Source organism: Arvicola amphibius, chromosome 1 (assembly GCF_903992535.2).
Source record: "Arvicola amphibius chromosome 1, mArvAmp1.2, whole genome shotgun sequence".
Lineage (NCBI taxonomy): Eukaryota > Metazoa > Chordata > Mammalia > Rodentia > Cricetidae > Arvicola > Arvicola amphibius.
The window spans coordinates 93,987,889-94,009,391 of record NC_052047.1 but is presented as its reverse complement, the minus strand read 5'-3'; the positions used below and the strand labels follow the sequence as shown (position 1 = coordinate 94,009,391).

General features: G+C 54.8%; 1 protein-coding gene across 2 annotated transcripts in view; it reads right to left on the bottom strand.

The window, feature by feature from the left end:
* Positions 1-11,014: 11,014 nt before the first annotated feature.
* Positions 11,015-21,503, bottom strand: part of Kdm4b (lysine demethylase 4B) — an 80,867-nt gene continuing 70,378 nt past the window's right edge. For both annotated transcript variants that reach the window (XM_038330943.2, XM_038330951.2), the window contains 12 exons: positions 21,001-21,389; positions 20,699-20,819; positions 19,317-19,495; positions 18,940-19,156; positions 18,333-18,409; positions 18,110-18,165; positions 17,784-17,892; positions 15,611-15,796; positions 15,341-15,505; positions 15,148-15,267; positions 13,949-14,041; positions 11,015-13,043 (listed from right to left, as the gene is read on the bottom strand). In XM_038330943.2, coding sequence (XP_038186871.1) covers positions 12,861-13,043; positions 13,949-14,041; positions 15,148-15,267; positions 15,341-15,505; positions 15,611-15,796; positions 17,784-17,892; positions 18,110-18,165; positions 18,333-18,409; positions 18,940-19,156; positions 19,317-19,495; positions 20,699-20,819; positions 21,001-21,389 — 1,895 coding nt within the window. In that variant the 3' untranslated portion in view covers positions 11,015-12,860. The remainder of the gene's footprint in view (positions 13,044-13,948; positions 14,042-15,147; positions 15,268-15,340; positions 15,506-15,610; positions 15,797-17,783; positions 17,893-18,109; positions 18,166-18,332; positions 18,410-18,939; positions 19,157-19,316; positions 19,496-20,698; positions 20,820-21,000; positions 21,390-21,503) is intronic.

The following is a 21,503-nucleotide window of genomic DNA, read 5'->3' as shown; positions in this document are numbered from 1 at the left end:
GTGTGGACTGGTTTTTGATGCAGCCCAAGGGAGGGATGGGGTGGGGTGTCCTCTGAGGTCACGCAGCACTGAGGAGAGGGCTCAGCAGGTAAAACGCCGTGGAAGAGTATGAGGACCTTAGTTCGAATCCCAGCACCTGCATTACGACCCAGGCGTGGTGGCAAATGTAGGTCATCCAGCACTCGGGAGGTGGAGGTAGAGTGTTTGGGGCTCACCAGCCAGCCATGCAGGCTACTGAGAGGCTGGGGAAGGGAAGGAAGGACACTGAAGAGGCAGAGTAATTGGGACAGGTCCTGAGTTTGGAAGTAGAGGAAACAACCAAGGAAGGTGACAGCTTAAGCCTGGCCCTCTGGAATGTTCTATAATCTGGCCAACAGGTTATGAGGCCTAAGCAACTCCTACTCAATTCTTAAAGCACAGTACTAAAGCCCTCTAAGAAGGCATCTCTTATTCTTTCCTGCGCAGGCTGCCTGAGCCTCAAGTGCGTTCCTGACCTGGGGGTGGGAAGGGAGAGGACCTGCCCAGAATCCCACCCTACCTGAGTCTTTTTCGCGACTGTATAGTACTCCCCTCTGGACTGAAGCTGAAGCTCTGAAAGCCTCATACAGAGGCTGGAAATATTGTGGGTTGTGTCTTCCAAAACAAGATGCTTAGTGACAATGTCCTAACCTTGAATAGCAGCGACTGAGCAAGCACCATGCATTCCTGACCCTGGGCTGAGCAACTTTGTCCCCTTAGTTAATGGCGAGACCAGGCTGGTCTTGAACACACAAACCCCCGCCTCAGCCTGTGCCACCCCACCTGGCCAAATGCATCAAGTGACTGGGTTTACTCAGATGAGATTTATCCCGAGGACCCTGCTCTGGAAATAGCCAGATGGTTATACAGCATTGAGAGAGAGCCAAGGGTCTGCTTGCCTCCCCTGTTTTTTATTTCAAGATTAATCCTTATTTTCCACGTGAGTGTGGCACCTGCGGGCGGTGAGTTCCTTTCTGAATCTCACCATCGTCCTCAGTCCTCTGTTGAGGTCACTTTACAAACCAGAAGGAAAAGTAGATGTGGTGGGGGGTGCCCCAAGCTCAGCCTGGACAGAGACTGACACAAAGTCCATTTGCGGCCGGCATGTGCTATCAGCCGGATTTCCACTTTAAATCTCCATCAGGCAGACAAAAGGCACAGCACTGGCTGCCCCTGCTCGAGGCTCTAGACAAAGCCAGGGTGTCCGTAGCCCACAAAGGCCACAAAGGTGGCTGTCTACCCTCTCACCCCTGGCTGTGCTCAGCCTGTGGCCCTCTGAACCCCAGAGCAGGGAGGAAGAAGTCTCCCACCCAGCGTGTCCCCTGGCCCTCCCAGGACTTTGCACAGCCTCACGCTGCCCCTCTGTCCTCCAAAGCCAAACCTCAGGCAGATGTGGGTTCACGTCACAACACGGACTGAGGCATGAGGGTTGTCAGTTGGAGGTCAGCCTGACACAAAATGTCTGGGGAGAATATAAAGGTACAGTGGCCTGGAATATATACAGCCACAAAGAAGACAAAGGCCCTGACACTGCCATAGTGTGGGGGGACCACGCTGTGTGGGATCCAGGCAGGCTGGGCCTGGCACAGCACGGGGTGATGGTTCATGGGGGTGGTAGTCACTTTTGACATAATGGAAAACTCAAGAATCAAAGGAAAGCCTATATGTTTCTGTGGATGCTAAAACAAGGAAATGACATTGTAGCCGGTGAGTGGTGGCACACGCCTTTCATCCCAGCACTCGGGAGGCAGAGGCAGGTGGATCTCTGTGAGTTCGGGGCCAGCCTGGTCTACAAGAGCTAGCACCAGGACAGGCTCCAAAGCCACAGAGAAACCCTGTCTCGAAAAATCAAAATAAAAAAAATCAAAAAGAGCTCTTCTTACCGTCCCCTCTGGCGTGTGCACACGTGTCTCTCTCTGTCTCTGTCTCTGTCTCTCTGTCTCTCTCTCTCTCTCTCTCTCTGCCCCCTTTCTCCTTTTCCCCTTCATAACCCCCCTAAATAAATATTTAACATTAAAAAAATTCAAAAAAAGATTCTAAGAAAGGTCCTCCTCTGCCTGACCCTGAGGACCAGCTGTATGGAGGCTCTCTTTAAACTTACCATTTTGTCTTTGGGGAAATTTCATAGAATTAGCCTAAGTAGATGATAAAGGTATAGGAATGTTCTGGAAGGAGTGTTTGCTTTGCATCAGACCTGAGGACAAGAATGTGGGATGCATAGGGGGTGTGGTCAGGATGGAGCTCCGCCTACAATCCCCAGTGAGTGGGTGGGGCGTGGTCAGGGGTGGAGCCCCACCTAGAATCCCCAGTGAGTGGGTGGGACATAGTCGGGGATGCCTTGAGTCTGGTGTCAGCCTCTCTCACCCCTCCTCTCTGTGTGGGTCTGGAGACCTTGCGGCCATATTGACCACCATTTTATTCCGTGGCCAACAGCACAGGAATGATTAGTTTTCTGTAAGATTTGTTTCAAACAATTAGTCCCCACATATTAGCCCCTGCAGTGAGGGAGGAGGCAGATAAATCCTGTCTGGCCTCACTTAGTCTTTTAAAGGCAATTAACTCCTCGTTATTAGCTTTTAATTAGGGTGATTATGTCCTCATCAATACACGTTATTACAGTTGTTAGCAGACAGCTGTTGAGGCAGACCGCACATCAGATGTCCCCGCTGTCCCACGTGGGGTCTAGTTACATCCTGTCACGGCAGCCTGGCCCCTCACTACGACTCTGCTCACGAACAGGCCCCGAGGGAATCCACCTCCCCTCCCTGTGGTGCAGTGATGCGGGTTCTGGGTGCGAGGTTACGGGTCTAGGCAACTGTGGACGTTTCCTTTACAAAAGCTTCACTTCACAGCTGTGGGGGTGCGCGCCTGTCACCCCAGGACACAGCAGGCTGAGGCAGGAGGATCAGCAAGACTGTATCACAAAGGAGTAAGGGCCCTAAGCCCAGGAAGTCACGTGGGTGTAGCAGCCCTCACGGACAAGCCCTGCTGATTTCAGGTCTCTGCACATCAGCCATCACAAGGAAAGAAATACGACATCCCAAAATACTCCCAGAAGCTCGACGTGATCAGAAAGTTGTGGTTCCCAGTAGACACAATCAGACAAGAGGAACAGGCCAGAAGCACGCTGGGTGGAATCCCAGCCCTTCAAAGGGACAAGGCCTTGAATGACCCAGGAAGCATTGATGGTGGAAAAATCTGTGTTCTGCTGGTGTTTTCTTGTGGTCGGGATATGGATACGTATTGGTTAGGACGCCGCTGAAAAATTTAAGACAAAGAGAAGAAGGTACTAAACGTGAGACAAGTGTAATTAGGGACCATAAAAATGTCCAACATTAACGGAAGGTTCACAACCTTACACTGTAGGAAGAATGGCTGCAGGGAATTGGTAACCGAATGGTGGATAACAAATCATTTCCAAGACTGGTACTTCTTACTCATGTGGAGACGTCACCTCAGCTTCAGACTCGCGTGGAGACATTACCTCAGTTTCTGAGCTTCAGAGCAAGGGGTGTGAGTGAGGGTCATAGCCTCATGATATCTACACAGGATTCCATATCCGAGGGAGTGATTCGCTAGTGAAATCCCTACCCACAATCCCCACAGTGAGGGACTGGGGGCATGGTCAGGGTAAAAGGATGGCTAATAGGATTAAACCCCTAATGACAAAGGATGTTGTCTAGATTCCTGGGCCTGGCTTCCCTACAGCAAGTATCGACTAGCATAGTAAGTTAGCCCTTTTCGGGGTGGCTGGGACAGCAGGCCTGGACCGGCACTCTGCAGGGCAGGATGCTGGGTTTCTGGGTGCTTGGGAAAAGGGTTACTGATATCAGCCACTTGGGCATTTCCTGTCAGGCAGATATTTGCAAAGTCTGGCGATCATCCGCCCGCAGCTCCAAGGCCCTGGGCACACGCTGCCCTGGACACACACGGCCCTCACAGCCTTCACCTTCACTGTGTGTGTGTTTCAGAATGCAGTCGAGGTGCTGTGAGCTCTGAGCACAACTATCACGGGGTCGAATCCCAGCTCTGCCTTTTCCTGTCTGCAGCCTTAGGCAGCTTAACAGCCATGTCTGTGTCCATGAATCCTCCTAAAGGGCATTGGACTTCTCAGGCTGAGGGTCCGAGCCCCAGAGAAGGACACTGCCTGACCACTCGCTGCTCCACCACGGACACCAGTTGCCTCAGCAGGACCTGGAGGGAGCAGTAACTGTTCTGCCATGTGACCAGACGCCATGGCCCAGGCAAACTGTGGCAGAGTTTACTGCGGATCATGGTTACAGGGGTGAATCCATGACCATCGTGTGGGAATACGACAGCAGGCAGGTGTGGTTCTGGAGCAGCGGCTGAGAGTTTACTCATCCACAACAGGAGGCAGAGAGAGCGAGAGAGAGAGACAGAGACAGAGAGAGACAGTGGCTGGCATGACTTTTGAACCCTCATCCAGCAAGTCCACGCCTCTGATTCCTTCCTGAACAGTTTCAAACATGGTAAGCTTTAAAAATATATGATCCGGGGCCGGAGAGATGGCTCAGCAGTTAAGAGCACTGACTGTTTTTCCAGAGGACCTGGGTTCCATTCCCAGCACCCACATGGCAGCTCATAACTGTCTGTAACTCCAAGGTCTGACACCACACACAGACATACAAGCAGGGAAAACACCAATGTACATAAAAAAAATAAATTATTTAAATATATGAATATGAGCCAATAGGGGCCATTCTTCTAAACCATACTTAGCTGTTGTTAAGGACAGGAGCAGTGGAGGGAGCATTCCTGGAGAGAGAGCCTGGAAAGAGCCTGGTCTAGCCTTTACTAGCCCCTGGGAAAGTGAAGGCATCCGGGTTCGAGGGACACAGGTACAGAGGCGCTAAAAAGAGTGTTCAGAGCACAGCAAGCGTGGGCACTGCTGAGCCGAGCTCCGAGTGGCTGCGCAGACTTTGGACACTGCAGGGAACTACTCTTCCCACAGGACTCCTCCCCAGCCTCAGGAATAGAGGCCCGGGAGTCTATGGACTCGGAAGCCGTCACTGCCCGTTCATACCCACCACGCAGTGTGTGTCTGTGGACTCTGAAGCCATTACTGCCCGTTCATACCCACACTCATGTCCGTGAACTCTAAAGCTGTCATTGCCCATTCATACTCACACTCGTATCCGTGGACTCTGAAGCCGTCATTGACCTTCATACCCACACAGTGCGTGTCTGTGGACTCTGAAGCCGTCATTGCCCATTCATACCCATGCACATATGTGTCCATGGACTCTGAAGCCGTCACTGCCTGTTCATACCCATGCACATATGTGTCCGTGGACTCTGAAGCCATTGTTGCCCGTTCATACTCGCACGTGTCCGTGGACACTGCATCTGTCACACGCCTGTGTCCTGTTACCTCCTGGATACCGCCCAAGTGGTCTCACACATGAAGAACAGAGCAACTCCATTCCACACCCGCAGGGACCCCTCCAGCACCCCAGGTGGCGTCCTGACCTGGCTCAGTCCAAATCCCATGTGTGCATTTTCAAAGACACTCATCTGTGATAAAATGATGTTTTCTGGAGCAAGATCCTACAGTCTTATCAATAAAAGCCTGGAGTCAGATGTGGGGTAAAAGTTGAACAGTCAGAGGAGCGAGCAGCAGCCGCCAGACTGCTCACCTCTCCGAGATCCTGCCTCTGCCCCTCCTCATCACTCCATCTCCTGTCCCCTGACAGCCAGACCTCCCTCAGTGCTTAGCTAGTGGCTAGCTCCACCCTCTGATCTCCTGGCAAGCTTTATTTGTCAAAACACAAACAAAATATCACACAAGATTTTTCTTTATGGGGCTGGAGAGATGGCTCAGAGGTTAAGAGCACTGGCTGTCCTTCCCGAGGTCCTGAGTTCAAGTCCCAGCAACCACAGGGCAGCTCAAACCATCGGTAATAAGATCTGGCCTGCAGGCATACATGGAGACAGAATGTTGTCTACATAATAAATAAATAGCCTGGCGGTGGTGGCGCACGCCTTTAATCCCAGCACTCGGGAGGCAGAGGCAGGCAGATCTCTGTGAGTTCGAGACCAGCCTGGTCTACAAGAGCTAGCTCCAGGACAGGCTCTAAAGCTGCAGAGAAACCCTGTCTCAAAAAAAAAAACCAAAAAAAATAACAATTAAATGAATGAATAAACAAATAAATCAAAAAAATAGGGTTTTTTTTTTATAAGTCCGGTGCTGTGAGAGGAGGCATAAGGTAAGATACAGAGACTCAGATGCACAGAATTCTGGGACAGGGCTTCTATTGCTGTGATGGGCACCACGAGCAAAAGCAACTCAGGGAAGAAAGGGTTGCTTTGGTTATGCTTCCAAATTGCAGGCCATCGCTGAGGGAAGTCAGGACTGGAACTCACACAGGGCAGGAATCCGGAGGCGGAGCTGGTGCAGAGGCTGTGGAGGGTGCTGCTCACTGGCTTGCTCACCATGGCTTGTTCAGCCTGCTTTCTTACAGAACTCAGGACCTCCAGCCCAGGGATGGCACCACCACAGTGAGCTGGGCCCTCCCCATCAGTCACCAATTAAGAAAATGCCCTCAGGCTTGCCTACACCAGCTCTCAAGGAGGCCTTGTCTCAGTCCCTCCTCTCAGGTGACTCTAGCTTGTGTCCACTCTCTGATGAGGACCCTGTGCCACCAGACCGAGCAATAACAGCTTCTAAAACCTGTTTTTAAGGGCTCCTCACTCTCTGCACCACTTCCCTTTCTGAGGCAGGCCTCTGCAAGCCTTCCCTTTTTTTTCACATCCCATCAGTAAACTTCCAACGTTTATTTATTTATTGTACATTGTGGTTCCCACTGCCACTAAGCTACAACCATAATCAAATAGTTCTTTTAAGATTTCGGTTTTCAGCTGGGCCGTGGTGGCACAGCCTTTAATCCCAGCACTCGGGAGGCAGAGGCAGGCGGATCTCTGTGAGTTCAAGGCCAGCCTGATCTACAGAGCGCGTTCCAGGACAGTCACTAAAGCTACAGAGAAACCCTGTCTCGAATAAACAATAAACAAATAAATATTTTAGTTTTCAGAATACTGCCGAGTGGCCAAGCCTCATAAGCAATGGCTCCCGGACACCTTAGTTTTTGTTTTCTGTTTATCAAACGATGGAGGAGGGGCCATCTGTCTATGGGTTACTCTGATTGGTTAATAAAGAAACTGCCTTGACTTTTTGATAGGACAGCAGCTTAGATAGGTGGAGTAGACAGAACAGAATGCTGGGAGGAAGAAGGCAGTGAGGCAGTCGCCATGATTCTTCGACCCGAGACAGATGTAGGCTAGAATCTTTCTTGGTAAGCCATCACCTCGTGGTGCTACACAGATTACTAAATATGGGTTAAAGCAGGATGTGAGAATTAGCCAATAAGAGGCTGAAACTAATGGGCCAGGCAGTGTTTAAATGAATACAGTTTCCGTGTAATTATTTTGGGTGTAAAGCTAGCCGGGTGGCTGGATGCAGCCCGCCATTCCTTCTACAATCAAAGGCTTTTATAAAGAGTGGAACTGAGATACAAGTGGATCTTGAGAGTTCAAGGCCATCCTGGTCTAAAGTGAGTGCCAGTACAGCCAAGGCTACACAGAGAAACCCTGTCTTGAAAAGTCAAATAAATAAATAAGAATAAATAAACAGTGGCTCAGTGGCTGGGAGCCACTCGTCCAGGTTGAAAACAGCCGGCCCAGAATCAGAAGGCAGCTGACGCACGGAGCCTCGGAGCCTCGCTGTAGGGTGACAGCTGATCCAGGGAAGTGCTTCCGTTGGGGCTTGGGCCTCCATTCTGCCCACGGATTTCCTGCTGGAGCCGGATTGAAAAGCCACCCACGCAGGTTGCCTAGCACAAACCAGGCTTCAGGCCACCAGTCAGGTGTCTGGGCCTCAGAGAGTCAATCACTGTAAAATCTGCCAGCATTTTGCTCATTGGTTGTAAAATGGGGCTGTAAGGAAAAGCGAAACATTATCAGCTTTCAGATGGTTGGTTCCAGAAGAATCTAGAACACTTCCCCACTGGTGCCTTCTTACACAGCCACTGTCATGCTCGGACTTCTAAGTGGCAGGCGTTATAACACTGTGCTAACCCATACAGTTTTGAGATATCACGCTGGTAACCTGAGACTGGCCGTGACGGGACAATTTACACAACCAACCCACAGGTGTCCTCGTGAGCATGTGGCTCCCCTCAGGACTGCTGACAGCTGCCGCATCCAGCATCACAGATGCACACACAGGACAAAGGAGGGCGAGTGACTGCTGCCCCTGAGGAGAAGACAGAGACCTCCTAGAACTCCCCAGCCACAGAGGCTTCATTTCCCAGAGCCACGCTGTGTGACCTGGGAAGTAATTGGGATTTCCTGTCTTGTGCATAGGTGACCAGGGGCCCCAGCGAGGACTTCTGCTGATCATGACTAAGTCTTTGTCCACCCTTGTAGGAGCCACAGGGCAGCTTGTAAAGATCAGAGTGGACACAGCTGGGGACGCCACTGCTGCAAAAGTACAAAGCCCACCCCACTTTCCTCTCCAGGAACCAGTGAAGAAAACCAGAGCCCAGAGCGAGAACCACAGGGGGCACGCCTGGGGCCTCAGGAGCCAGCCCACCTGGAAAAGCAGCCAGGCATGGTGCTGAGCGCGGTGACTCCAGTTCTGGAGACCGCAGGGTCCGCTGGGCTCGCAGGCAGGACAGCCTGGCAGAAGGGATCAGCTCTGGGCTCAGTGAAACTCCAGTCCAAAAACAAGGCTGGAGTGGAGCAACTGAGGGAGATACCCAATGGTGAACCATGACCTCCACACACACAGACAGGGCACGCACGCCAACATTCAGAGGCCTCCCGGCCCTGAGACCAGCCTGGCGGCTGCTGTGACACCTCAGCCTCCTGCCTCAGGGCCCGCGACCTACAGGACACTGTTCACCACAGGCTGAAGGGCATGGTACCGCACCTTTTATCCAACCCAGCATTAGGGAAGCTGAGGCTGGAAGATCTCTGTAAGTTCAAGGCCAGCCTGGTCTACAGAGCGAGTTCTAGGACAACCATGGCTACACAGAAAAACCCTGTTTCAAAAAACAAAACGAAACAAAAAACAATAGCAAAAAAATTTCTATGTGTGGGCTGTATGCTGGACTTCTGTTTCCAGCACTGTTTATAAACCAGGTGTGATGTCCCCAAAGGCCACAACCTGACAATGGGTGTCACTTCAGCCAGAGAGACTTTTGACTCCTCCAACAGTAAGAAGCTGCCTTCTACTAACCCCAACCATCACTGCACCTTCGGTTTCCTAGAGTGGCCGCTTCATCCTGACCACACCCCCAGCTCCTCGAGGCTGGGATAGTGTAGTTGGGCTCCACCCCTGACCACACCCCAGCCAAGTATCTGTCTGGCTCTGTTCTTCCAGAACCTGGGAGAAAGGGTTTGCTGACAGTGCTGCAGGACTGAGGAGCTGGTTTGTCTGATGGGATCTCAGACCTAAAACAGGAGAGAGAAACAAAGTTGCGAGAAGACGGGTACTGCCACAATTATGCCTCCGTAAGACCAGGCTGTAGGCAAGCCTATAGGACATTTTCTTAATTAGTGATTGATGGGAGAGGGCACAGTCCATTATGGGTGGTGCCATCCCTGGGGTGCTGGCCCTGGATTCTACAAGAAAGTAGGCTGAGCCAGGCAGCGGTGGCGCACACCTTTAATCCTAGCACTTGGGAGGCAGAGGCAGGCGGATCTCAGTGAGTTCCAGACCAGCCTGGGCTACAGAGTGAGTTCCAGGACCGCCAGAGGTATACAGAGAAACCCTGTCTCAAATTATATATATGAAAGTAAGCAAGCAGGCTGAGCAAGCCATCGGGAGTAAGTCAGGTGGCGGTGGTGGCGGCAGCAGCAGCAGCAGCACCCTCCAAGCTCCTGCCTCAAGGTTCCTGTCCTGAGTTTCTGGATGATGAACGGAGGTGTAAGCTGAATTAACTCTTTCTCTTGCCCAGTTGCTTTGGTGATGGTATTTGATCTCAGCACTAGAAACCCTAAGACACCGAGGTCAGAGCTAGAGTAATCATGCCACAGGTCAAGGGATCCAGGATTCCTGGAGGCTGGGACCACGGAGTGTTGGGTTGGGCATAGCCCTGTGGGTCCTCAGCTTGGTCTTTAAGCTTCCAGCCAGCAAGGACTACAGCATATCATCCAAGTCCCTACTTTGTAACCCTGAGTCCCCTTGCAGTTCGCCAGCAGCCCCAGAAAACGATTAAGAGAAGCAACAGGACAACCCAAGCTGCTGAAGCTTGGGTTCCATTTCTTGAGGTTGAGGCTGGATTGTGTGGGGACAGAATGGACATGAGGTCTCCATTCTGCTCGGCCGTGCAGGCAGCAGCCATTCCTTACGTTCTCTAGCAAGGAAGGGCCAGAAGATCACGTTCATTTCCACTGCAAGTGCAGGGCCCTGAGGCAGTGTCTGCCCCCCCCCGCCCCGCCCCCGCCCGCTTTGGTGATGCCCTTGGGTTTGTGACTCAGGTCTTCAGACAGGTTCTCCATAGACCTGGAGACAGGATGGCCTGGGACAGGGTGGGACAGGGAGGTCTGAGGATAGAAAAGGGGACATGACTTTTCAGGTTGTCTAGGAAGCCGTGAGCTGTAACCACTGCGGATGAGGGCCAGGGAGGGAGCACTCATCCGTGGAACACGGCGGGATGGGATAAGGATGGAGGCCATGCAGTCTCTCCACTCTGACCTCCTGGAACTAGGTGCAGCTGCAGGAACCTGAGAGCCTATGAGTATGAGTGACAGGAACAGAGGGGATGGAGTAGGGACAGGCAGGGCCTGGTAGGCTTCTACTGAAGAAACCAGGCACTGACTTGGTGCTTCTGGGTGCCCCGGCTGCCAGGGTAGTGGCTGCAGAACAGGTGGCCCAGGTCCAAGCTAGGTTCAGCTTTACAGGTCAGGCAATCATTCAGCAATCTGAGGTTAGGGCCAATGGCTGCCACATGCAAATAAGTATCACGGTGGCCCATGTGCAAATAAAACTTTATTGACAAAAAAACAGGTCTAGGGCCATATTTGGCCCAGGGCTGCAGGCCTCACGTCTGAGCTCAGTAGGATCTGCCAGTCAGGGTCAGAGCTAGTTAGATGTCCCCTCTTGGCACAACACCCTACCCCCACAGGATCCTGGCCATGTCCCCATCAGGGCTGCCTTCCCTTTCCTCCAGAGCTTTTGCTTGTTCCAAAGTCTAGTCTATGTTTCAAGGAGGAATGGAAAACCAGGGTCATCTGCCCCACCTGGCTGCCTGCTGCTGAGATCCCTGTGGGCTTCTCCACGGCTCCCACGTTCCTCCTCCCTTGGGTCAAACCCAAGTCTAACTTGCAACCCAGCAGCAGCCCCCGCCCCCACTCCTCCCCTGCTCTAGCAGCCAGGATCTGCTCGGCCGCAGCCACCATTGCTCACCGTGGCGCCTGCTAGCACGGGAAGCAGATGGAAGCTGCTGACAAATGAGGGAGTGGAGAGTCCCAGTACCCTTCCGGGACACCGCCCAGCACTGTGCCCCTGGAGCAGATGGTGTCCCACCTCCCAACAGACCCTACATCCAGACCAGACCTCCCGGCAGACCCTACATCCTGTGCCCATCGTCCTGTCAAGGAGACCTCTGTCCTGAGCCCATCTGGCCCTGGCCAGAAATGAGAACATAGCCGTGGCCAGGCAGGAATAGGAAGCGCTTGAGGGCTTTTAATGGATCCTGAGCCAGAGGCTGGGGACTGAGGCAAAAATATGGCATCCTTCATCTGGGGTGGAGAGAAAAGTAAGGGAGGAGCGAGGTTTTGTTTCTGTTTTTGTTTTTGTTTTGCACACTGTAAAACCCAGGCCTCTCTGTGAGACACATGTGTGGGCCACCTGCAGCCTCTGCAGAGCCCATGAGAGACACAGCCTGAGGCCCCTGTGGCCCAGCCCATTCCTCTAGGCCCAAGGCTGGGCCCTTTTAATTCTCTTTACAATATAAATAGAATTTCAAAGTACATGTGGACACAGTGGTCACTGGGCACTCAGCAGAGGCCCAGTGCCTCCAAGTCCCCAGCAGGTCCCCAGGGCCTGTCTGTGCAGTCCTTTATCATCTACAGACAAGCTCTCCATGCTGGGAACTGCGCTAGGGTGGCAGTGGCCACTAGTGAAGAGCAGGCCTGAGTAGTCTGTGTCCCTGTCACTCTGCCCATGCCGCAAGGGAAGGTGGCACCTGCTCCCCTGCTTTCAGCCACACAGAGGCTCTGTCAGGGGGAAGGCTCATGGGGCCTCAGGCCACAGCCATGGGACTCAACCACCTTGCAGCCTGACTCACCCATGGGGCAGCTGCCATGCCAGGCCTCAGAGGCAGACTCTGCATGGGGTGGGGGACAGGACAGGACAGGGAAGGGACTCGGTGCCTGCAGGGCCTGCCTCCCCAGCAGGAAGCAGAAGACACTACCAGCAGCCACCACACAGGTCACCACACAGGCCAGTGTGCACTGGCTGCTGTCCGAGTGCCTCTCCAGATGCTGAGGAGAGAAATGACCTCCACAAACGGCGAACAAGGACGAATCTCCTAGCGTTTTGGTTCCGAGGAAAAGAATAGGTCGCTGTCCGTGTTTAAAGCCACGAATCTAGAAAATAGGTTGGGGCTGTGCCCCAGTGTCCTCGGCTGGCGTCTGTCACAGGAGGCTCTAGGATGCCCCGTAGCACCTTTAGGAGAAAAGCACAGCCAGGATGGGTCCCACGGAATTGCTGCAGTCCAGGGACACTGGCCCTTCTCCCTGAGTCCGGCCATGTTGGATCCTGCTGGTCCTGTTGCCCAGATAGGTCCCGCAGTGGGAATGGGAGTGGGCAGCATCTAGAAGGGTGCCCCAGGTCGGCCCTGCGCTTGCAGCAGGCTCTCCACGAAGGCCAGGTATTCCGGGCTGTGCCCTGTGTCCTGGGTGGTGGTGGTTACCATAGTAGCCACCCGTGGACGCTTGGCAGCCTTCACATCCTCTGCAGAGAAGCTGGGCTCCTGTGGAGTGCCGGTGCTCAGTGACTGTGGATGTCAAGGACACAGAGGGATGTTAGTCTAAGATGTGCTGTGTTCATTTAATGATATAAGGCTGTGTTGCATTCTTTCATGTTGCATTTAATTCTGTGAATCTGTGTTTGCTTGCCTGCCTAAAATACCCAATTGGTCTACTAAAGAGCTGAAAGGCAGGAGAGAGAAATAGGCTGCCAGGCAGAGAGAATAAATAGAAGAAATCTAGGCTGGAGAGAAAAGAGTAAGAAAAGGTGATGGAGAGGAGGACACCAGGGCCAGCCATCTGGCCAGCCACGGGTAAGAAGGAAGGTAAAAAGCCCAGGGGTAAAACATAGTTAAAGAGAAAGGGGAGGGCTGGAGAGATGGCGCAGCGGTTAAGAGCACTGCCCGCTCTTCCAAAGGTCCTGAGTTCAATTCCCAATAACCACATGGTGGCTCACAACCATGTGAAATGAGATCTGGTGCCCTCTTCTGGCCTACAGCACACATGCAGACAGAATACTGAGAATACTGTACACATAATAAATAAATAAATAAATCTTTAAAAAAAGAGAGAGAAGGGATAATTTAAGCTAGTAAAACTGGCTAGAAACAAGCCAAGCTAAGGCCGGGCATTCATAAGTAAGAACAAGTCTCTGTATAAATTGAGAGATGGCTGGCAAGTCTCCAAAGTGTAAAAAAACAAAAAAACCTCAACTACAGAGAAGGATCAGGCTGTCGCCCTGGCAAAGCCCTCTGGACCGTGACCGTGCCTGTCACTGCACCCTGACTCACACCTAACGAGTGGTCCCCACCTGTCCCTGGCTGAGCAGAGTGCTGAGCCCTGCATGGCTGTGGTCAATGCCCAAGGAGGAGGGGGCAGCCTGTCTGGGACATTCATCTTCCATGCCCCAGAGGGAGGTGCCCAGGACACTTACCAGGCGGGACCGTACCCTCTTGGGCAGCTCCTCTTCCAGGGTGAAGATGTCCCCACGTTTCACTGTTAGCTGAGACCCATCCTCAAACTCCACCTGCAGCAACAACAGGTGTCGGCATGAGGACAGCCACTGGATGCTGCCCTACCCACCGAGAGCCCAGAGGCGTCAGGGGCTCAGGCAGCCTGGGTCAGCCCAGGTCCCTAAGAGGCATGGGTGACAGATGCGCCTGGGCAGTAGTGCTGGCCCTGGGCCAGAGGCTAAGGGGCTCACAGCGTCCTTGGGACCCACTTCTCTTGACTCAGAATGGCAGCTGTGGCCCCACCACTCCAAATAGGCCCCATCCTCCAGAACTGATGCCCAGGAGCTGGGTCGGGCTGCAAGTCGGGAGGCAGACGCCATGGGGGCTCCGACATCTGGCCACCTTCTCTGGGGACAGCAATGAGGAGCACAAGCAACCAGGGGCCTAGGTCCCAGCCTGGCCTCCTGGCTGGGTAAAGTCATGTGGTGGACGAAGGCTCCTCTGGTGCCTTGCAGGAGACAATGGAAGTGCCTCGGGCAGGAGGAGACCTGGACAGTCCCGTGCACTGGGAGTCGGGTTCCCAGAAGGAGGGGAGTTGTGGAAGGTGCCTGCTGCCACCCGCCTGTGCTACTCCTAGAGGCAGGCTGTGCCCCAGTCCCAACATTCTGAACAGCTGCAGCCCTCAGCCCAGGCTGCCCTGCGCGGGCTCACACAGCTTCTGGAAACATCCTGAGAGGAGTGTGCTGGGCATGTGAATACACCTGTCCCTGGCTGCTGGGCTTCAGGGTGGGGTAAGCCGGCTGGCCTACCATTTTATGCCAGCACCTTGTCTAGTCACACATGTGCTGTGTGTGTCCCCATGCTGCCTGGTCTCGAGGCAAAGGGATAGCTGGGCTGGACTGTCCCCTCCCCCTCCTCTGCCCAGGTGGGGGCACAGCCATGCTGCAGTTCTGTTGTTTTGAGACAAGGTGTTGCTGTGTAGCCACAGGCTGGCAGCTCCACCTCAAGCTGTTCGGTGGGCAGCACCGCACTCCCGCCCCCACCCCAATGCAGTGCGGTGAGTCCCGAGTCCCCAGCCCTGGCCTCCCTACCCTACCCGATAGCCTCTCTGTGAGCACTGACAAAGTGCAGGCGGGCAGAGGCTGGGTGAGTGTTAGAGGGTGGCTGTGGAGAATCTCACCTGGTAGATGAGGCTGGTGGCCGCAGAGACGAACCTGGCTCTATACAGGTTGCCATCTGTCCACCGCAGCTCCACCAGCTCGCCCTCCGGAGGCGGTCCTAGCCGCAAGCAGTCTCTGCTCTGCAGGGAGGGTATGGTGAGACGCCGCCCAGCATGCTCACCCCGTCCCTCCCCTCCCTGCCCCGCCCCTCACCGTGATGCTTTCTGGGTACAGGTTGTCGCTGTAGGAGCCATCATCAAAGTTGACCTCGTAGAAGGTCTGTGCGGTGGTGCCAATGACACGGCAGCGATAATATAGCCCGTTGCGGTTCTTGGTGATAACGACCTGGCCCAGGGACACAGCGCGCAGGAGCTGGCCCTGGGGATGGGGCGATGGCGCGTGTGGGTGGATTTTGCTCAAGTGGGCGAGGCCGGATGGTCAGGGCTAGTACAGATGGGCGGGGTCCCCTGGTGCAGCACTCACCCCGGCGCCGCCTGCTCTGTGCTTGAGGCAGGTGATGGACACCACGTAGGGCCAGTCATCGGGCTCCATGAGGACACCAGCGGCATGTGCGCAGGTCACATGGAAGGACGTGGAGCAGTGCTCGTAGGAGCACTGGATGCAGGCACCAGACACCCTCTTCATGCGCTTGCGGCAGTACACACATTTCTGCATAGGATGGGGTGCAGGGTTACCAGCAAAGCCAGAGAGCTACCTTCTAGAACAGGCAGGGGCAGTCATCTGACCCCAAACTGCCACTTCTCAGTCCTCCTCCCTGACCACGTCCCCACCCTGCAGCACAGAGCTGGGGGATTGTGTCTCCTGGTGCAGCGCCATAGGGTTTAAATTGTCAGGACCATGGATGGAGAGGCCATGTGCACAGACAGGGCCTCGGGATTTGCAGTCAGCACGCTAGCCACCTGAGCCATACGCTCTCACTAAAGGCCATCCAGTTGTCAGATCCACTGGGCCTGCTCAGGTGGCCTGTATCCTTGGGCTGGAACATGGCCCCTGAACTTGTGACTCTGTCACCAGTCACTGGAGAGCCCAGGCTCTGGCTGTGAGCCAGCCTAGTCCCTCCAGGGTTCCACTGCGGCCTTCCACTCAGTGTCCTGGCAGCAGAGAAAAAGACCCAGACAAAACAAACACAGGCACTGTTCATGCCCCTGAGGGCCTGGCCTCCAGCTTGACCACAGCCAGTTGCCCTCCCCTAGTGTGGTGCTAAGTGCCTAAGATGAGGCTATTCCAAGGTCTGATCTGAGTCACCTTCATTCCCTCACCTCCCGACTAGGCCATCTTCTAGATGTAGGCAGCGCCCTGCCCCATGCCTTGCACACAGGGTAGGCAGCCACTAGGCACAGATCTCAGGAAGCCATCCATATCCAGGCCTACTCAGCCCATATGCAGGAGCTGGGTGGGGGGCGGCGAGAAGTTGCAGAAAGACAGGCCTGGGGATGTGGATGCTCCCCAGAAGCCATGGCAGTCAAAACTCCTCCCTGGGAAAGCTGAAGCCCAGAAAGGTCAGGAATCTGTCTAGAGGCCACAGCACCCGGGCAAACTCGGACCTCTCCCATATTCCTGCTACAGAGGGTGTGTGTTTGTGTGTGTTAATTCATGAACCAGAAGAGGCCATGCTCACACGAGCTTCAGCATGTACCAACATGAAGTGCCTTCAATTCAACAGACAGTAGGTGATCAAACTGGAAATAGGTCAAGGATGGGGCCAACAGTTCTCAAAGTGACTGCCCAGGGAAACCACCGGACTGGAGGGGGTTACGTGCAGTATGTCAGGACACAGAAGGGATGTGGACAGAGGCTACATGCCCAGGGCAGGGGTGGAGGACACAGGAATGCTACTCATGTGCTGTGGCATGCATGCAGACAGGACGATTCTGCATCACATGCTCCAGGATGCGGAGCCCAGCGGGTGAGTGAGCCTGGCCACACAGTCGTAAAGAGGAAGAAGGCTGGAGAGATGGCTCAGGGGAAAAGCACTTGTTCAGCTCTGAGGACACAGGTTTGCATCATCAGAACTCATGTAAAGCCAGATGTGGAATGTGTAACCCAGTGTTGCTCTGGCATGATGGAAGTCAGCTGGCTGGACAGGCAGCTGGGCATGCACACAGAAAGGCCCCATCTCAAGCAGAATGGAGGGCAAGGACTGACACCTGGGGCTGTCCTCTGGCTCAACACATGCCTGCACATGTGTGCACATACACAGGACACACTACTGTGTTTGTAACACAGTGGAGGAAGATGAAGCTTGGGACGTCACTCTATGGGAGCTAGGAGTCACAGCATAGGACAAGGCTCCTCTTCCCCAAGTCACAGAAGGCAAGCACCGTGGAAGGCAGGTTAGGCAGGGGGAAGGCTGGAGCTGCCAGGGCCTGTTGGGACAGCTCTCACGCACTGCCAGCACACTGAGCTCGGGCACTAATAGCAGCTGGAAGTATCTGTAGAGAGACGGGGGCTGCCTGGCTGAACCTGGGGGTGGGTTCTCACCACTGTGCCCTGCGCATTGCACAGAGCCCTCCACCCTGCCGCAGGGCTATGGGTTTGGAGAAATGAGCGTCCTAGGCCAGGCTGGGGCTATCCTCCCAGGGTCTCTTAGTTCACCCCAGGACTAAAGCTGGCGGCCACAGCCTTGGGGACCTACCAGTTTCCACCGCTGCTCAGGGATGGCACTGACATCCACGGGGTTGCGCTCAATCACATTCAGGAACCGTACCTCGGGGACTGCAATGGCGCAGATCACGTGAATCCACCTGAGAGGTCAGGGCAGGGTCACAAGTGCACTGCTGACGGTTCCAGGCTATCCCCAAGGGGCCAGCCAGGCCGGGTTGTGGAGGGTGGGGAGGTTTATGGGCATTCAGGACACTGCTCCCTTCATGTTGGATACCCTGTCTCTCTCTCCAACCTCCAGGGAAGCTGAGCAGGGAGGCAGGAGAGTGACAATAGCACAGGGCAGGGCAGAGCACACACCTGTGCTCCGTGGTCGTCTGCAGTGCTCCCCCCCGGAGGTTGCACAAACAGCATTCCTGAGGGACAGATTAACATGGTAAGGTGCAGCCACCTCCATCCAAGGAACATCCTAGGGATGGCTAGTGTCAAGCCCCAGCCTCAGCATAGCTAAGATCAGGACCACTGGCCCATGGAGGCCTAGGCCCTCCCAGGCTTTAGGCGCCACCCAGAACAGGTAAGTTACCGCAGTCCAGGCATGGGCCGCACATCGGGAGCATGTCCAGCCCTCCTTGGCCAGCTCAGGCCGGACACCGTAGCAACCTGGAAGACAGTGGAGTGCTGGGACCAGACAGAATCTGTCACCTGAACACGTGCAGCCCCCCTCACACCTGTAGCCCTCCACACCTGCAGCCCTCCACACCTGCAACTCTCCCTGCACATCTACAGCCCTCCATACCTGCAGCTCTCCACATCTACAGCTCTCCACACCTGCAGCCCTCCACACCTGCAACTCTCTACACCTGCATCTCTCCACATCTGCAGCTCTCCACACCTGCAACTCTGCCCGCACATCAACAGCCCTCCACACCTGCAGCCCTCCACACCTGCAGCTCTCCCGCAGATCTACAGCCCTCCACACCTGCAGCTCTCCACACCTGCAGCCCTCCCCCCAAATCTACAGCTCTCTACACCTGCAGCCCTCCACACCTGCTGTCCCTCCCATACACTGTACAGTGTAGCCTCCTAAGCCAGAACCCTGGATAGTGCCCCTCAAACTCAAAATGCACTGTGTCCAAAGAGTACTCCATGCCCCCAGAGTCCCTCACACTGTGACGGCTGTAAACACTCACTGGCATGGACCTGCAGGCAGCAGTGGGCACAGGAAATGAGTGGGCTGGTACCATCCTCGCCGACGTAGGAGTTAGCAGGCAGCGGCTCCGTGTTTTCCCCACTCGAAGTGAAGCACATCTCAGGGATCAGTGGCCGTGTCCTCTGACCACTTTTGGAGGGTGGCTGGACAGCACTGTCCCCGGGAGCGGCTGGGACCTCTCGCTCTATCTGTACTGACTGCAGAGGCATGGACATCAGGAAGTGACAGAAGGTCCCATACCCAGCACAGGGCCACAGGAGGCCAGGCTGCAGTGTCCTCACCATCTAGAGTCTGGGGGTGCATAGCTGCTCTCTCCTGTTGCAGTGTCAGTATGGAGAGGCCCAGCAGGCAGCTCACCTGGCTGTAGGGGTAGAAGAGGGTACAGATGGCGCAGTAGGGCTCGTTGAGGGCAGCTGCCGCATTGAACTTCCTCTCAGCTTGGAAGCTGGCTGCCTTGTTCTTCCACTGCAGCGAAAGCAGGGACTTCAAGGCCTCGGGGTCACTGACATCATCCTCTCCTGAGAATGGGAAGGCTTCTGTGACGGATGGAGGGACTTGGGTTGGAAGACGAGGCCCCAGCAGAGCATCACTCCACTGGTCCTCTGTCTGGGCAGCCCTGGCTGGTACTTGGCAGTCTGCATTCCTTGCAGGGAGTGAGGGCTGATTTCCCTCCATGCTCTCCCCAGAGCCTAACCTAAGGCCTGGACACCAAACATGCCACCGTCAGACACATCCTCTTGTGTGTCAAGCTGGGCACAGTGCTGCCTACCTGCCTGGGAGCCTCAGCCACAGCCTGCTAAAACCCATCTATGTGGCAGCATGGCCATGATGGGCAGGAGGACGGAGGAGGGGACTATGCTAGATTTAGGCCCTGCCACCTATCAAGAGACACAGGGCATGGAGCTGGGGGAGATTTGCCTGCCCAGAACTCCCAAGAGAGCTTTCTGGGAAGAGTTCAGTAGGGAGCCAAGAGCCTGGGGCCTGGTTTCCACTGTTCCCCAGATTCTTGTCACTCCTTTAGAGAGGTCTTGAGGTCCTGGGTACTTCCAGAACCATCCTGCTAGCACAGTAAGGCCTTAGGTCAAAGAGCTGCCAGTGCCTCTCAGACTCTGCCAACAGTTTCAAGGAGGAACTGAAACCCACCAGAGCCCACACACACTAGTACTGCCCTGCTAGCCAGCAGAGACCCATGTACCCAAGGCCCAACTATCACTGGATAGCATCCTCCTGGGGTACTACCTGCACTCACCAGCGCCCCCCCCCCCCCATAGCCACACTTTAAGCGTTTGCACCGTGTCTGGGGACACTCTAGATACATAGTTCTGCGCACACTGATGAAGCTCCTGTACAGAAGTGAGGGTGCAGTCCTGGGATGGGGAGAGGAACTATGGCCCTGGTTAGAGATGGCTGTGATCTAGGCCTCCCTGGTCACATGACACTTGAGGCACTAGGTCCTGGCAAGTGACTGGTTGAAAGGTGGGGTCAAGTAGAGGTCCTGTAGGCCACAAAGAACTGGGGTGGTTTAAGGTATGCAAGTGTGAGCAGCTGGGTCCCTGCAGATGTGAAGGGGCAGGGAATTCTGTGGTAAGTCTCTCACAGCATGGTGACGAGGGTGCCACGTTGTAGGAGGACCTGACCCCAAGGGACCGGGTGGGTGGGCACTGGCACCTATGCAGAGGGGCTGGCCTGGGCCCCATGCAGGTGGGAGGAAAGTGGCATGGTGGCAGGGTCTTGCTCACCTTCATCACTCGAAGCCTCCTGTTTAACCACAGACAGTGGGGACCGTGTAGGTGGACGACCCAAGGGGTGACGCCGGCTTTTTTTTATTTCTACCTTCAGCTTAGAGAAGGAGGATGGTGCCTGAAACACACAGCACTATGAAATGCTGGACACTGTCACCCACAGCATGCACACATGTACACACAACCACGCCTGTCACCCACAACACACACTGACTCCAGCTGCCACCCTAGCATTCAAATGCCACACACAGCTGTGTGGGCAGAGCCACAAAAGCACCTGGTGGCCATTAATTACCCACCTGTGCATCGCCAGCTTGGGCCTGGCTTTCGTCTTCCGGTCCCAGCTCCATGGGTGTCAACTGCGGGTGGGCAGTGCGCTCTCTGTCCCCATCAGCGGTGTTGGTATGTGGAAGCACATACAGCATTGGGATGATGGGCCGTGGCCGCACCTCTGCCTCCTCACCTGGTGCCCCAGGAGGCACCACATTGAGGGGTGCTGGTGGAGGGCCCCCCTCTGCGGCTATGGGGCCCATGGCCGGCACCGGAGACTTGGGTGGGGGCTGTGGTCTCAGGACCTCCTCAGTGGGTAATAGGGCTGGTGGGGTGTGCGGCAATAGGGGTGACAGGGGGTTGGGGGTCTTCTTCTTGCTCCGGGCCTTGGTTGGTCGGGGTTTGCCTCTGCCATCCTCTGGGGGAGAGAACACATCATTCAGAACCAAAGGAATCAGATGGAAGCAGGAGACCATGCTCTGTGGTGAGGAGAGCACAGTTGGCTGTGGACTCAGGATCCCCAAAGCTTGGG